Source organism: Doryrhamphus excisus, linkage group LG4, assembly GCF_037039965.1.
Source record: "Doryrhamphus excisus strain RoL-2023G ecotype Guam linkage group LG4, RoL_Dexc_Guam_v1.1, whole genome shotgun sequence".
Lineage (NCBI taxonomy): Eukaryota > Metazoa > Chordata > Actinopteri > Syngnathiformes > Syngnathidae > Doryrhamphus > Doryrhamphus excisus.
In genome coordinates, this window is record NC_136360.1 from 2889592 (window position 1) to 2907267 (window position 17676).

At 38.1% G+C, this 17676-nt stretch overlaps 2 protein-coding genes across 11 annotated transcripts in view; one reads left to right on the forward strand and one right to left on the reverse strand.

Annotated features, from left to right (window-relative positions):
* kank4 (KN motif and ankyrin repeat domains 4) overlaps window positions 1-5929 on the forward strand; it is a 72220-nt gene extending 66291 nt beyond the window's left edge. For all 7 annotated transcript variants that reach the window (XM_058072409.2, XM_078789977.1, XM_058072410.2 and 4 more), the window contains exons 6-10: window positions 159-243; window positions 621-840; window positions 948-1090; window positions 2466-2666; window positions 4108-5929. In XM_058072409.2, the coding sequence (XP_057928392.2) occupies window positions 159-243; window positions 621-840; window positions 948-1090; window positions 2466-2666; window positions 4108-4203 (745 nt within the window). In that variant the 3' untranslated portion in view covers window positions 4204-5929. The remainder of the gene's footprint in view (window positions 1-158; window positions 244-620; window positions 841-947; window positions 1091-2465; window positions 2667-4107) is intronic.
* A 6453-nt stretch (window positions 5930-12382) lies between these two features.
* Window positions 12383-17676, reverse strand: part of lrp8 (low density lipoprotein receptor-related protein 8, apolipoprotein e receptor) — a 131430-nt gene continuing 126136 nt past the window's right edge. For 2 of the 4 annotated variants that reach the window (XM_078789983.1, XM_078789980.1), the window contains one exon: window positions 12383-12567. In XM_078789983.1, the coding sequence (XP_078646109.1) occupies window positions 12422-12567 (146 nt within the window). In that variant the 3' untranslated portion in view covers window positions 12383-12421. Of the gene's footprint in view, window positions 16670-17676 lie in introns of all 4 variants that reach the window. The other 2 variants (XM_078789982.1, XM_078789981.1) reach the window with 1 other exon arrangement.

Here is a 17676-nt window from a genome sequence, read left to right on the forward strand (position 1 = left end):
AAACAGCTATGGGCCATAAATGGCCCCCATACCGCCCTTTGGACACCTGTGCTGTAAAGCGACCTTGAGTGTCCTGAAAGAGCCATACAAATGAAATGCATTATGACAATGTCCAACCAAAACTGATTGTGAATGTGTCTTCTGGCCTTGGGTTTCAGAGAAAAAGTGGACAAAGGGTTCATAGATGCTTGTCTTTATGTAAAGGATCGCATGGAGGAGGTTACATCCCCAGATAAAGAAATGGTAAGCATTTTTAATTACTGAATATCCCCTAAAAGGTTATGTCTACATATGCACAAACGACAGGTTGTTTCGTTAGTTGATGTATCGCATTTACAAGACATGCTGTGCTGGAACAACCAGTCAGATTCACCTTCTCATGCTGGGGAGAAGATGCCTCGTCATGCTCCTTTCTTCCATAATTAACTTTTTGCAAATGTAATTAAAACCCAAATGTAGTTTGAAGACAAAGCGAGAGGGATCATGTGCAGTAGTATGGTTTACCCAACAAGTTAATGACCATTTAATATGATTAAAGTAATAATCATATTAAATGTAATAATAATAAGCTTCTGCTTGTTTCTTCATCTCCATCTTCTCTCACATTTCTCTGCCCTCAGCGTCAGGTTCTAGTGGTCCTTTACCAGGAGTGGTTTAAAGTTTCAAGTCAGAAAACCTCGCAGGCAGATACCGTTAGGTTATACCTGCGTCAAGTGGGCTTGACCACACCCACTCTGCTGCCGTATGTAGTTAACCTGACGGACGGAAACGGGAACATGGCTCTGCACTACAGTGTATCGCATTCAAACTTTCCTGTGGTGAAACTGCTGCTGGATACAGGTGAGCTGCATGTCACAGTGGGTGCCTGCCCACACACACACACACACACACACACACACACACACACACCAACTCTCTCACTGAGTATAAGAAACATTTGTGTTCAGGTCTTTGTGAAACAGACAACATAAACAAGGCGGGCTATACTCCGGTCATGCTGGCCGCGCTCACGGCTGCTGAGAGTCCAGATGATTTGGAGGTGGCACAGCAGCTGCTGCGACTTGGGGACGTTAATGCACGCTCAAGACAGGTGAGATACCGAATGCTATCTTTTTGGAGTTAAAGGTTCCCGTATTACACTAAATTGACTTTTCAGTGATGTTACAACAGTAATATGAGCCACCCCGATGGATATAACCGCTACTTCATGGAGGACAGCTTAAAAAGGGAGGCTTCGCTACACATCTTAAAATAAACCCTGCCAAATATCAGCTAGATACAGTCATATTGTACGCCAACCAGAATGTGAAGGATAAGCGGTAGAACTCAAGGTTAATGTAATACCTGAGGTCAAACTTCAAATAAGAACTTGATGGTTACGATGGTACCCATTATGTCATGTCAAAATAAAAATAAAAATAAAAATAAAAATAAAAATAAAAATAAAAATAAAAATAAAAATAAAAATAAAAATAAAAATAAAAATAAAAATAAAAATAAAAATAAAAATAAAAATAAAAAAATAAATAAAAATAAAAATAAAAATAAAAATAAACAAATAAATACAATAAAATAAATTAATAAATACAATAAATTTCATGGAGGACAGCTTAAAAAAAGGAGGCTTCGCTACACATCTTAAAATAAACCCTGCCAAATATCAGTTAGATACAGATGTCACGAGGCGTCAAATTGTACGCCAACCAGAATGTGAAGGCTAAGCGGTAGAACCCAAGGTCAATGTGATACCTGAGGTCAAAGTTCAAATAAGAACTTGATGGTTACAATGGTACCCATTATGTCAAAATTAAAATTAAAATTAAAATTAAAATTAAAATTAAAATTAAAATTAAAATTAAAATTAAAATTAAAATTAAAATTAAAATTAAAATTAAAATTAAAATTAAAATTAAAATTAAAAAAATAAATACAATAAAATAAATAAATAAATAAAATAAATAAAATATAAATAAAACAACAAATAAAAAAAAAATATATATATACGTATATCAGAAAGTGAACAAATGTAACAGTTACTGATTGTAAAAGAGGATACAATAAGCTTTGCTTTTTTCTACTCCTTTTGGACATGTAGAACTGTGAACTTATGTGATGCACTCAATTGTAACCTGATGCATGTTCAAATAAAAAATTACCATTACCAAAATTAAAATCTTGTTTAAAAAAAATAAACATTTCTGTTACATTTTCATTTTTTGTTCCTTTTATAGAAAACCATGTATGTTCAGACGACCACAATCAATATTCAGACTTTGTGCTACCACATTAAGATTTAATTAAAGTCACTCATGACTTGTCTGCCCTGTCACTTTCATCCTCTATCCCTCTTTTCAGTTTGTACTCTCCATCGTGACCGGTTCTACTCCCCTCTGTCTTTTTTTTTTTTTTTACTCTCCAACATTCCTGGAGCCTGACTTTCAATTTAAATCTCACTCCTCCTGTAGACGGGTCAGACAGCGTTGATGCTCGCTGTGTGCCACGGGCGCCTCTCCATGGTGAAGCTGCTGCTGAGTTGTGGCGCAGATGTAAACGCTCAGGATGGCGAGGGCTCCACGGCCTTGATGTGTGCCAGTGAACACGGCCACACTCACATTGCCCGCCTGCTGCTGGAGACAGGTCACTGTGACACCAGCCTCACGGATAAGGTACCTTCACGTTGACTTCATCACTACTGCAACGAATATGTTATCTGTCAGATTATATTAAAGCCAGGCTTTGCTGAGAGGTTCTCCTAATTTACTGTTTATTTGATTTATTTCGGGTTAACTAAACATGGGTTTGGGTACCATATTTGGTAATTGAAAGTAGATAGCTCAAGTCTCGCTTTCTGCCAGCCAATCAAATCAAGGAAAGGTTAGGGTTTTATTGTAATAATGACAGAAAGTATTTCAACATAACAGAAGTATGTTATACTTGGGTATCATTCCTGTAAGTACAGTGGTTAGCATGTTTTTGTTGTTAGCATAAAAAATGTATGCCAAAAATTAGCCTTGCTATGCATATACAGTATCAACTGAGTGAATTAAACTGTTCTTAATATATTTCCATCACAAAACATCCTTGTTAGCATCCTATTTGTTGCTAATACACGAAAGTCAGCTCATAACATATTATTACCACAAAACTGCCTTTTTAAACAGTCTATTAGATAGCTAACAAAATGGAGGCCCAAAGTGGAATTAAGCGCCTTCGCCCGTCTATGATGTCATCAACAGTTGACGCTGTAGTTCTTTACCAAAAAGTCTCAACATTAATGTGTTATTTCTCGAATTCAATTCATCTTTTTTTTTTTGCTGGCACTTGCAACTTTCTTTAATTCCATTGTGGGTTATTTAACAGCTGTAATCAAAAGAAAGAGATTTGTGGCGTTGTTAGTTAGCAAAGAACTAGCAAAGAATGACATCATCAACATGTTTACTTATGGTTTTGGCCTCCATTTTGTTAGCAATCTACCACAAATCTTTTTTGTGGTAATAATATGTTACAAACACAGTTGGACTCACGCTGTGTATTAATAAGACAAGACACAATCCATATTTTACAATAACTAGAAAAGTAATGCAAACTGGTTAATATTTTGGGTAAATAGCAGACCGAAAAACACGCTAACCTTAAGCTAACCTTAAGCTAACCTTAAGCTAACCGAGATTTAACTGTTCAATAGGTTGCACTCAAATAAAATGATGAAACTTTACTGATTTTTATGCCATTTTTTTAATGAATTATATACACAAACAACCATTCACACTCACATTCATACTTATAGGGACAATTTGGAGTCACCAATGAACCTAACACGGACCTGTGCTGTATTTGTACTCTATGAGTAGACATGTCTTTCTATATGATGCCTAGTGATGAAGAGTTGCAATAATAGTCTCAGCCTGTCAATATTAAATTTGTACAGAAAATAATACCAAACCATGATAAATTGTAATGTTAACATCATTTGGTATTTGGCTTCTCTCTGTTTTGGTAATACAATAGCATGCCTAAAACAGCACAATACTGCCACTATCTGGAGTAAAATATCCACTGCAGCTACCTTACAAAAAAACGTCATTTCCTGTTGTATCTTTACTGTAGAATGGACAGACCGCTCAGGAGGTGGCAGAGGGAGCCTCCCACCCAGACATCGTTGACCACCTCAAGGCACATAGCAAGTCCAAGTCTGACCACTGAGCCAAGACGATGTCTCCTCCAAGCGTCTCCAGCTCATCTTGCCAACATCACGGAGGAACTTAAACTAAGGATGCACAGATAGCACTCTCTCTTTCTGCATATGTGCTGTTTACCTTCAAGCCGTGGGGGACTGACACAGTCTACGGCTACATTTCTCTTCCACGGGTCTGCCAACATGCCCTTTGCAGTTTTCATAGATATGCTGCATTAGCCAGGTAACTCACTGGACACCAGGGTGGTCGCCTTGATGAAAGAGGTCATGTGACACTGACAAGGATTTGACAGGATGCTCCCCGGAGAATAAAAAGAGAATATGAAGAGTGACATGAAGCCAGAAGGATACATGGAATAACTGCTGCTGCTTCTTTATAATACTCTTCAATCAGAATAATAAGCACATGCTCTACCTTTTAAATAACACATATGGAAGATATTTACTATGACTTACATCTTATTCCGCCCCCTCGCCATTGACATATTTTTTTAAAAATGTGTAAATAAGCCATTATTATACAACATATATGTACAATCCATACAAACACCGAATCTGTATTTTCTACTAATTTTATTTTTAATCATTGTTGTGTAAGTAATCATTTTGGTGTATAGAGGCCTATAGCTTATAGAAATAAAAAGTAATAGTAATATAATTCCTGTAGTATTTTGCAGCACCCATTTGACAACATTCAGTGTCTTATTTTTGTACAATTAAATGTGTTTTTTTTATATAAGTTCACGCTTCAAGAAGAAACACTGATGCCTCATTCTGTGATAAAGTTGTTTTATCCACAAAATATGATTTTTTTTGTAACTAAGAAGATTGTATTGTGCATGACATACACTTAGTCGCTCTTGGCTGTCCATGAAGTTGTAAACAGTATGTTGTAGTACTGTCTGACACCCCTCCATGTGTCCTAATATCACCTTTGTCTTCTTCACCTGTTTATTTTATGTATGCAACACCATGCACAATGAATGTCTGAGTGGCTGATACATTCCAAAATATTTGTTTTCAAAATGTAGCAATTGGAACTTTACCGGGATTGACGTACGCAGATATGTGTAAAAATTTGTTCTATTCTTGCATTTACATAAATTTACAAAAAAAAATGAGTACATAAAGTGGTGAGATTGTAGTTCCAGCAAACCCATTTACTCCATATCATATAATACAGTAAAATACAATTACAACAAAATGCACTTCCTTTCTTCAGCTATGATAAATATCTACTGTCATTCTGTGCTTTGTAATATTTGTGCTAATATGGAAATGTGTAGACGTAAAGAGTACATCAATTCTATATGCTAATAATATCAAACATATACTGTGAATACATGACAAGAGAAGTTATTTTCAAAAGTGGCAATCACACAATAAGGCTTTCTTTGCACAAACTTGCCAGAACATTGTCTCATTTGGGATTTTTTTTTGTTTGTGCATCGACGCACACATGTATGAATATCTTCCCAAAGTTGTGTTATTAACATAATTTGGTATATTGATCCTCTGTGCCATCAGGTCTACATGGAAATCTCATGTATATGCTTAATCCAGTGTGACCCGGATGTTACAGGAAGAAGGTTTTTGCCAAAGACAAATTGAAATGAAATCGATTTCACACGGGGTTAAATATATATCTTATGTGTTCCTGTAATGCCAGCCAAACACATGTACATACAGCATTGTGAAAACTATATAACCTCTATTGTCAAACAATACTCTCTACAAATATTTATTCTAAATGATATATTTTTTACTATATATATATAGATATATATGTATGCATGGTGATTCCGGTGATTGAACTACAATACTGGCCAAGTCGATGATAATCAGATGGATTGACAGGTGGTGTAGTATTGGTGACTTTTTCACGTGCCCTTCCGTGTTACAGTTGACACGTTAAAGCTATCATGGAAAGCTATAATGAACATGTGACTTTAAATAGAAATGGTTGAGTCTGACAGTGAAATATAATAAATATAATAAGATATACTGCTCTGTGTTATCTCAGCGGGCTTATGTGTTGGAAAGAGGAGAACGATTTCAAAATAAACACAAACATGATGCCCTTTTGTCCAGTTTCTTCATTTTCTATACATACACTCAGCAAAAATACATCCCTTCATGGGATAGGATATAGTAGTTGTTCTTGTTAGTAGTAATTGTTATGATTTCTGTTGTTCTTTATTGATTGACTGCCATTGTTCAGTACAAGCTGATTTCCCATTGTAGTTGGGAGGGCAAGGTGAGTAGCGGTGGAAAATAACTGCATCCAATGAGTTATAATACAGGACCACAGTTCTATTCAAACTCGGCAAACTCTGCGACAGCGAAAAACAAACTTAAGACTTTGGTTTTCGTTTTCTTGTGCTAAAGGAAAAACATTCGATGACGCAACTCTACAATAGAAGAGATCATGTTTAGTGCATTTTTATGGTGGAAAACTTTCCCATAGAAATACATCCTGCACAGCAACCAGGAAGTGAAAAGGCGTTGAAGTTGAAGGCGTTGAAGTCTAGCGTTGAAGAGGATGTATGCACGCACACAGTTCAGTTCCAAATGTGAAATTTGTAAATAGATTGTAAGAAAAAAATGATTTTCAGGTAAAACAACCATTTTTGTGTTGTTAGTTGTGTTGCATACATAGTTGTTAATATTTGGCTAAATATATAAGGCTATATTTGTGTCAAAGTGAAAGTTCAAAGCTGTTTTATCCCATTTTTGAGAATTTATTAATTTTTTGCTGAAACTTACCTATGTTCTACTGCTCATTAATAAAGCACGGAAAACTTTTTGTTTCTAACTTTTCTTTTGGTATATAGCATGTCTATATAGGCCTAGAACACAATATTCTGTGTGCCTTGGAAAATCAGTCAAAATCATGAAAAATGGCCGATAAGGAGGGGGACAGCTTTTGAAAAAAGGCTGGGATCGATTGAGTTTATATGCTATAATTCATGCAGTTGAAGAACCTTTGAAAGACAGTAACTGACACAAATTGTTGTAATACCAAAATTCACCACAAGATGGGAGTGTTACAACGTGAGCGGACTACCGCCCAGGAAGTAGACCACATAGCTGAACAAAATAAGTATTCTTTACTGTGCAGTGTAAATATATGAATGTATACTTATGGTATGTTGTATGTATGCTAAGTATGCTACTTAGACAAGAATAGTATACACCTGTTAAAATGATGGAAAGCGGAAAGACAGCACATGTGAGGCTTTAGGCTGTGTTATCTGCATCTTGGTCTTGCATTGCTTATTGTCTTGTTATCTGCCTGATTTCCTGAGGGAGAACATGCTGGGGAGAGACTTTGCATCCTTCATTTCCTAAAATCATCAATATAATCATGTTCAGGGAAGGCTGGAATCTATCTCCATGTGACTTTGGGTGAGGGGGCGTGGTACACCCTGTCTGGATTGATCGCCCTGTCATTCACAGGACAGACCGACAGAGAGGGACAAATCACTTTCATATTTATATAAATTAATAAATGAAGCTAACATTCATGAATAAGAAAAAAATAACAACTTTGACCCAACTATGAGAAGTGAATTTTGGGCAAGTTTATGATTTCATAAATATAATTGTTTTTGTAGTTAGGGCATAAAAAACTGTTTTTAATCAATTTTTAACATTACTAGAGCCCTCTCGACACAAACTAGCACCCCTATAGTCACCTTTACACTCATATTACCCATTATAGGAGATGTAATAACAGTAAACAAGCCATTTAAGACATATAAAACGTATGTGTGTTACTATAAACATGTTCCGTTGGGGAGGAGCATGACTGGCAGACAGGAAGTGGCAGTGTTTAGAGTTGAGTTGGGTCACGGCTGCAAATGTAGCCTGTATTTTTTTATTAGGGACAATTCTGTCTGTTGTGCGATCATTCAAACTTTAAATGAAAGCCTGTCAATCAAATATGGTGCTTTTGTGTCTCACCGATTATTACAGTAACATTACTGACACCTAGTGACTACTGTACAATACTACGTCAACATCTTTGAATGCATCTTTTGAATGCCTTATATATGTACTGTATATGAGTTCATTTTTATGCTTGCAAATTTAGAATTTGGACAAAACACTGTAAGAAGTGCTTAAATATGCACATATTTTGACTAACAATAGACAATATTCAACAGGATGATTTTCGGGAAACATTGAACCACAACATGGTGAGAGATAACAATAGACGGGAATTGTACGGCAACCAGATGGTCCGTCATCAGAGAATGGGGCGAGGAGAGTGATCTGCTCTCGAATGAAGTGGGAAAAAAAGGATGTCAGTGCTGTTTTTTAGGTGTTCCATCTGCAGTGGTTACATAAACACACGCCGCTTTCTAACAAAATCTCATAAGCGCTTGCAAGCTGGGAAACACAGACACTCAGACACACAGACACACACACACAAGAGACGGAATAATGAATCACAATTAGTCCTCTGTGCAAAGCAGGGTTCATGTGCTTTATTAATAAGCACAACATTATGTTTATTTAATTGGGCCAGGGGTACACTCATAGTCGAAGAGAATCCCCTCAAATATTTCTAAATTGAGGTTCTGGTGGAAATTAGCTCTTTCGCAATGTGGTGGGTTGCCTGTCGGGACTTTTTTTTAACAAGACCTGGCAACCGAACCATTTACTTATACCAATTTTGACTCATGGGCCGCATTGAGTTAACAAAATTGTCCGGGGGGGCAGATCATATATTTAACGCACACACTAATTTATGCTTATAATTTTCCTTGAATTATTTGTTTAATTTTTACGTTTTACTACTTTTTTCTACTTTTTATTTTACTCAACTCTATTTCTTCACTGTTAAGCGTCTTTGCGTATTTTGAAAAGTGCTATAAAAATAAAATGTATTATTGTTATTATTAATTTTATCTTTAAAAGTGTTATACTGTCAGCTGTATGTTCTCATGTAATGTAATTTAATTTTACAGTTTTGTTCTTTTTTTGTTTGTTTTTTTACTAAATACGACATCCGACTTGCAAGTCATGTTGCCAGTTTGTATGTTCATTCATTCATTCATTCATTCATTCATTTTCTACCGCTTATCCTCAAGACGGTTGCTGGCATGCACAGGGCACATATAGACAAACAACCATTCACACTCACATTCATACCTATGGACAATTTGGAGTCGCCAATTAACCTAGCATGGTTTTTGGACTGTGGGAGGAAACCGGAGTACCAGGAGAAAACCCTCGCCTGCACGGGGAGAACATGCAAACTCTACATAGAGATAGCTGACATGGAATTGAACCCTGGTCTCCTAGCTGTGAGGTCTGTGCGCTAACCACACGATCACGGTGCAGCCCAGGTTGTATGTTAAAAGTTGAAATACTTAGAAAACAACTAGCGGGCCTTATTCTAACGCTTGGTGGGCCGCATGTGGCCCCCGGGGCCGTAGTTTGCCCACCCCTGACCTATACACTCCTTTTCTGATTGGTGATACAAATATAATGCAATACACACAAGCTTATCAGAGAACTAGGAAGTAAAAGCAGCAAATACGCAAAGAAAATATAAAATCATTTGAATTGCAGATGTGGTCACGTTTCTCCATCTGCCGGCATCAAGATGATGAGCCATCCTCCTTAGGAGACGTCTTGGTAATTATCTGCTAATGGCACTTGGGCCGTCAACTCCTCCAAAGCATAAAGGCATTCACACACTAACACATATCAGAGTTTACCCAGACGCCAGACTCAAAGGCAAACAGACAGGCAAAGCAGAGAGAGAAACATCTATACAGACAAACACACACAGGAAAACAAATAGACACACAGGCAAACATTAGTGGGAAGCTAATGACGCACATTATGCACACAAACACACGTTACGTGGACACGGAAAGACAGTGGCGAGTCCCTACCACTCTGTCTGCCTCCGTGGCTAATCGGTGCGACTTATTATCCAGGAGATAATGGAACTGTCATCCATGAGGCGAGAGGAAGGCGGGAAGAGACAACAACAGGCCAGACAGAGACGCGGCCTCGTGTTCGCTCGTGCGCATTTTAAAACAGGAAGAGACTTTACTGCATTTTTACTTGGATGATGGTACAAAAGCCGTATTATCTTTTGAGCCGTGAAACGGAATAAAACGGGTGAAAGGGCACAGCAAGTTAACACGTACAAAACGAAAGGTGATTATTTTTTTAATTACAGTATAGTATAATTAGCGATGATGGGAAACAATACGATGAAATTGTGAGGTGGAACATGGTGATGAAATAAATGTTAAATAAATCTGCTTCATTAACCCAAAGTGAAAGCGAAACCATAACTTTTTTGGTCGGCATCAACTGTTTAGTTACTTTTTTGGTCGTTTGGTCATCTCACCAGCAGGGGGCAGCAGAGAGCTAAATGCTTCAAGGTATACTACTGTATGAAAAATCACAGTAAATGGTGAGTTATACCAAGTGCAGCTACTACTTACAAATACTTTGTCACATCTCGTGTTATTCCTTGCTGTCGGAACTGGATTTGATGTGTTGAAACCACAAGCGTTAGCTTCCTTGTTAGCAGTGAGTGACGCCGATACAACCATACTGTTGTTGGTAGACATATTACTCATGTTGGGCGTCAAATGATTGAGAAGGAGACAAGAGCGGAGGAAAAGTGCGATAAAGCGTGTACTTTCCACTGAACAACAAACGAGCATTTAATAATGCCTCTGGGGGTCCCAGGAGAACCTGAAAATAAACAAAAAACTTTTTTCAGACGGGTCAGTTTTTGGCCGTTTTTTTTCAGGTCTGTGGCTGTCACGATATTTATTTTTGTCGCTGAAACCATGCATAACAACCTATTTTAACATTATTAAAACCCGAGACCTCTAGAAACAAAGTAGCACCCCTATAATCACCTTTACACTCATATTACCAAATATAGGAGACGTAATAAGAGTAAATCAGCCATTTAAGACATAAATAAAACCATACTTTTTTTTAAAAACCATAATTATCAACCTATTTTTAACATTATTAGAGCCCTCTAGAAACAAACTAGCACCCCTATAATCACCTTTACACTCATATTACCAAATATAGGAGACGTTATAAGAGTAAACCAGCCATTTAAAACATAAATAAAACCATACGTAACAACCTATTTTTAACATTATTAGAGTCCTCTAGAAACAAACTAGCACCCCTAAAATCCCCTTTACACTCATATTACCCAATATAGAAGACATAATCAGAGTAAAACAGCCATTTAAGACATAAATAAAACCATACTTTTTTTGAAACCATAATCAACAACCTATTTTTAACATTATTAGAACCCTCTAGAAACAAACTAGCACCCCTGAAATGACCTTTACTCTTATATTACCCAATATACGATAGATAATAAGAGTAAACCAGCCATTTAAGACATAAATAAAACCATACTTTTTTGAAACCATAGTTAACCTATTTTTAACATTATTAGAGCCCTCTAGAAACAAACTAGCACCCCTAAAATCACCTTTACACTCATATTACCCAATATAGGAGACATAATCAGAGTAAAACAGCCATTTAAGACATAAATAAAACCATACTTTTTTAAAACCATAATTAACAACCTATTTTTAACATTATTAGAGCCCTCTAGAAACAAACTAGCACCCCTAAAATGACCTTTACTCTCATATTACCCAATATAAGAGATATAATAAGAGTAAACCAGCCATTTAAGACTTGAACAAAACCATACTTTTTTTTGAAACTATAATTAACAACCTATTTTTAACATTATAGAGCCCTCTAGAAACAAACTAGCACCCCATAATCACCTTTACACTTATATTTTTTTGCCATCTTTGGGTCCTGTGGGGACCTTTATGGTTTATGCTGGATTGGCCTCCAATGTGGCTGAATTACAACAATTCTGCAAAGATGAGTGGGTATAAGTATGAATATGAGTAAACTTTAAGAAGTATACAAGTACACAAATAGTAAGATATGAGTAATACTATGCCAAGCAAACTTAATCTGTAACAAGTATAATATATGATAATATAATAAACAAAAAACAGGGACTAAAAGTACATAACTACTACAATGGTAATGCATGCCAACCACTTAGAATCTAAACTGCTTGCATGTGTAATTTGGGATATTTTATACTGATCAATTCCAAAAAAAGGCAGCATTACACAGCAGACTGTTTTACAAATTTAATATATCAATATATAGAGATATTTATGAACAGTTTGATTTCATAGAAACGTGAGTGAGACCATTTTGGCATACAGTACAGATATTCCATGTAAGTACATAAATTGCTAAGTTTTTAACTCCCGCAGCCCTTGCTCCCACCAAGCCACCAATGAATCCCGACTGTCCTCCTACAGACACAGAACACAAGAAAGACAGAGGGTAAAAGTATACAGGAGCACAAAACAAGGCACCAATAAATTAAAAAGATACCCCCCCCCCCCTCCCCCCTTCTCCGGCTGGAAAAAAATACACCCATACGACAACAAAATCTATTCAACAGAATTAAATACAGTATATGAACATAAAACTCTGCAATTCTGTTAAAAAGCAAACAAATGGAACAGACAACAGGTAAAAGTCAAATAAAAACACTTTGGCAGATTATTAATTTTAGTTACAATCAAGTAGTAAAGAAATCCAGTGTTCTTGTGTACAAATAATTTCATATAGTCTACACTCGTTTTTTTTTTTTTCATCCCAGTGGTTTATGTACATGTTTTCTTTACAGATACATTTAAAACACTATCAAAAAGTTGTATGAAAAAGTATTTACAAGTCATAATTCAAAACCATTGGACTGTACCACCGGACCGATTCACCTTTCCCCCCCTCCCCTCCTAAGAGCATTATCTCTTTACACAGTGCAGAAGGCTTCTTGAAAAAGTTTTTTGTGCAACAAACAGCATAAAAAATGTCGACTGTATGGCTGTGGAATGGATGGAACCCCCATTGTTTTGTGTTCATTTTGCAGATGATGAAAAAAACAACAAAAAAGTTACAATTATCCATAACATGACGTCATTTTCATATAGGGAGAAAAAAAAACAACAGTCAGAAAGAAAACATTTTACACGGAAAGGAAAAAAAACAACAAAAATAGGAGAATTCAGTTGGTTAAGATACAGAGGTCATTTCATGATCCAAAATGCAGGCGAGGGGGCGACTTCTTTTATGCCAGCATCCTTTTTAAGTGCTTCCTCCTTGGGAAAGTGTCTTCCTGACACTTTTCATGTGGTCTTCTAGTGTGTGTGTTTACCTTCATCATAGTGATAGCCCTTGCAAAGAAAAGATGGCGATGCTCGGATGAAAATGGGATAGCGAGAGAGATGAGGTTGGGGGAGGGGGGGGGCACTAAAATACAGGCGCATCACAACCACAGAAACAAGACACGGGAATACAAGAAAAGATGCTGATGTTGCTGTGGTGTTACTCTTTAGTGATGGAGTGCATGCAGTTAAGATGTGGTAAAGGTGTCACTGGTGTTAGAAAGCATCCGGTGGGTAAGCAATTCAATTATCTGCTTATGCGGCGATCTGGAAGATCAACTAGGGGAGTGCAAAGAGTACTACAAGAAAACAAACCGAGGGGGGGTTGGACAGGGAGCAAAAGTCATGACCAATTTTAGAATTTGGTTTCATAGGTCCGTTCAAGTCAGCACATATCTTCAAGATAGCACTTAAAATTATTGATGGGTGTACCAATTCTGTGGTGTTGAAACATGAGGATCGATTACTAATAAATACTAATGAGTACCTTCTAGTGTAACTTACCAACACCTGCTCAGTACTGTAAAATTAACTTGTCTATTCATGCCACATCTAAATACAGAACAATCATTCATTCATTCATTTTCTACTGCTTATCCTCATGGGGTTTGCAGAGTGCTGGAGCCTATCCCAGCTGTCGTCGGGCAAGAGGCGGGGTACACCCTGGACTGGTCGCCAGCCAATCACAGGGCACATATACACAAACAACCATTCACACTCACATTCATACCTATGGACAATTTGGAGTCAACAATTAACCTAGCATGTTTTTGGAACCCACGCATGCACAAGGAGAACATGCAAACTCCACAGCACAATCAATAAAAAAAAATTCAAATTCAACAAAATGTGGTGTTGTCCTGCCTGATGCTTCATATTTAATTGAATTAAGCATAATATTTAACATGCAATCATGTCAGTTCCCCATATTAAAGCATGCACAAGGTAGAAGTGTTAATGTGCCATATCGACGGCTATCATGTTTACTTGCTCTGGTGGTTTAAAGTGCATCACCATTACAAAGTCATCTGGCCAATTACTGCAATATTCACTGAGCATTTAAGCCCATCCAGTGGGTCTGGAACATTTCTGCAGCACGCAAAAGCAAGAAAAAAAAAAGATTTCCGGTGGTTTACCACCAATGTATGAAACCAAACGTTCCAACTGAAAAAACAATAAAACTTGATTAACCCTTTCTTCTCATATAGAGTTTAAAATGACTTGTAACATTGTGGTCGGTCCTTGGTGTTACAATGTCTCCCTTGAAGGAATCAAACACTGATTTTTTTGTACATAAATGCGAGACTCTGTCATGGTGTCACCAGTAGGGGTGATATTTCTCACCGTCTCGCGACTGAACTATGGCATCGCTACTCATTCATTCATTTTTTACCGCTTATCCTCACAAGGGTCGTGGGTGAGCTGGAGCCTATCCCAGCTGTCTTCGGGCGAGAGGCGGGGTACACCCTGGACTGGTCGCCAGCCAATCACAGGGCATATATAGACAAACAACCATTCACACTCACATTCGCACATGAAGCGCTTTACGCACACTACAAACCTTGCAATGCTAAATGCACTCGGCGTTCCCGGCGTCACTCGCTGTGTGTGGCTGTTTTTGTAGTAATCCTACATTTTGACAAAGTTACTTCCGATTTGTCAGAATACAAAACATGTGATAGTGGCATCCTTTCTTGAAACTCAATACTTCCTGGACTTCCTGGTCAAGCAGTGCAGCACCATGGGAACTGTAGTTCTTTTAGCATAAACATGAGCGTACATAGCGTCTATTTTTCCTGGTGTATATTTTGTATTTTGTATTGTATTTTTTGGATAAGACAGCATCTTGACACTAATACTTGGTAACTTTTCAGCCTCCGTTATGTCTCCCGAGAGGCAGTGCGCCAAAGAAAAGGAAACCCATCGCCACGGAAATGAACACCATGAAAAGCTCAGAGAGAAACGAAACCTCCACTGACATTGGCCGCACTTTTGATCTCAACCGAGTGTTGTGGCATTCATGAAGGATTAGGATTATTCAATGCTGAAGGAGTCATGGATTCTGTGCGCTGTTACAAGAAAAGAAAAGACAGTAGAAAGGCCCGCGAGACATAACCTTCGAGAGACATAACCCCATGGCCACCTGTAGTCAGCATTCTGTCCAGATACTAAAATATATCTAATTTCATCAGGATACAATTACTGATCGACTGTCCCCTGTTATCCAGCCCCGGGGCTTGAACCCTCATCTACAGTAGCAGCAGCAGCGACAAGCACACAAAAGGTATCTAAAACACTGACTGAGAATAAGCAAACAAACTCATTCAAGTTCATCGTAACCAGTACGCATACCTCTGATGCCAACACAGAGGATTACTCATAATTGTTATTTTCCGCCTCGCTGCGTTTCGCCTTGAAGCGCTACCCTCTGGTGGAATAAATCCTTGTAGTCACATCAAAAAAAAAAAAGCTCCTTTCTTACTCTTCCACCCTCAAATCACCTCCAAACGTCCACACCAATCCCTACCTTGTCATGTTCACAGCCTCCTTTGCTTACCTCAGAACAATATGCACGGCAGAGGCAGATGGGAACGGCTGGGGAGGGAAAAGTTTAAAAACACCCCTCCTCCGAAGAATGTTACAGATAAACATTTAAGCAGAATACGGAAAAACTGTCTTTTCTAAATATTGAGTGTCATTTGAGTGGAGTAAAAATCTGTCTGGATGTGCTGGTTACATATTTACACCAGCAAACATGAAAATAAATAAAACATGAAGAATTAAGAATGCATGATGACTCTCTCTCTCTTAATGAGCTCAATGAGGTTAGTTTGAGAAGAGCAGCATGTTAATGCACTCACTACCGAGAGAGAGAGAGAGAGAGAGAGGCGGAGAACAGGCTACTACACACTAGAATTAGAGAATGTAGTAGCAGCTAGTGGTAGTAGACTACAGTGTGAGATCTATGGGATAAAGGTGGGGATATACGGGTTGCACGTGTCATCCCTGCTCCTTTAAAAAGGAAGCGAAAGGAGGAGTGTCTCCTCAGCGCCGAGCCAGGCCTCATTGTGGAGGTATGGATGTGGAGGGAGGGAGGGAGGAGGGGTCAAGGTGAGAACGAAGGCACACAGGCCGTATCCCTTCTTCAGGGATAGCCATCATCCTCCAGACTGAGTGCCACTAGCTGGAAACAGCAGATAAAACATGTTACCAATGCAAATTAGAAAATGATGGACAAAGACAACAAAAATAAATGCTTCAGCCATTGATTTCTAACATTTAGCTCCAACCTTTTCTGTTTGAGGGATGCTTTGTGCTTGCCTTTGGCTGCAAATGCTTTGCCACAAGGAAGAAAAAAAAAAAAAAAACCTAAACTCCCTCCCACCTCCTTACCAAAATACCAAAAGCAATTTTAATTCCCTTTAAAAATGACTCGTTCATGCACCTGTCTTCAGCTTGTCATCATGCCAATATATCCAAAATTGTGTGCCGCCTTCCTCATTGGAGCGGTACAAAGAAATCTGGGTTACCATGCCAACTGATCAAAGAGATAGGACCCCCCCCCCCCCCCCCACATCCCATTCCTCTCCTATTGTTCTTTTTGGATGGCCATCTCTACATGCTCTCCAACACTGACAACAAAATGATATGGAATCAATGTTTCCAATGATTGTGCTTCCTTTTTGGACTTTGAACGCATCGTTTCTTATGGCAGTTGTCACTCTCCAAACCTGGACTTGGTGCCCTAAGCAGAATTTTATTTGGACCCCCCCCCACCCGCCCCCATGGTAGCTGTGGTCACCGCATCTCTAGGACCTAACCGACCCATTCAAGGCTGTTTCACTTGAGCCTATAGTTACTGGGATGCAATAGAAATCCACAGAAGCATACATGGCAAAATGTGCAGAATAAAAAAACTGTGTGGATGGGATCTCAGCCACACCCTGCTGGTGTTGACAAAAGTGGGTGAATTCTACCATTTTTTTTTTTTAAATCTTATTTTGCTGCAATGCTGCCAAACATGATGGCAATGAGTGTGGTGTCAGATTATTTCCTCTTTTTAACTTGGAGCTCTACGCCTCACAGCAGTGATGCACATCCTCGGTGCATTTGCGTAAAACGGGGTCCACCTACGCAATTTGTGTATTCTGTAGGTAGGGAGTGCCAACCCTGGAACCAGAAGTTTTTCTG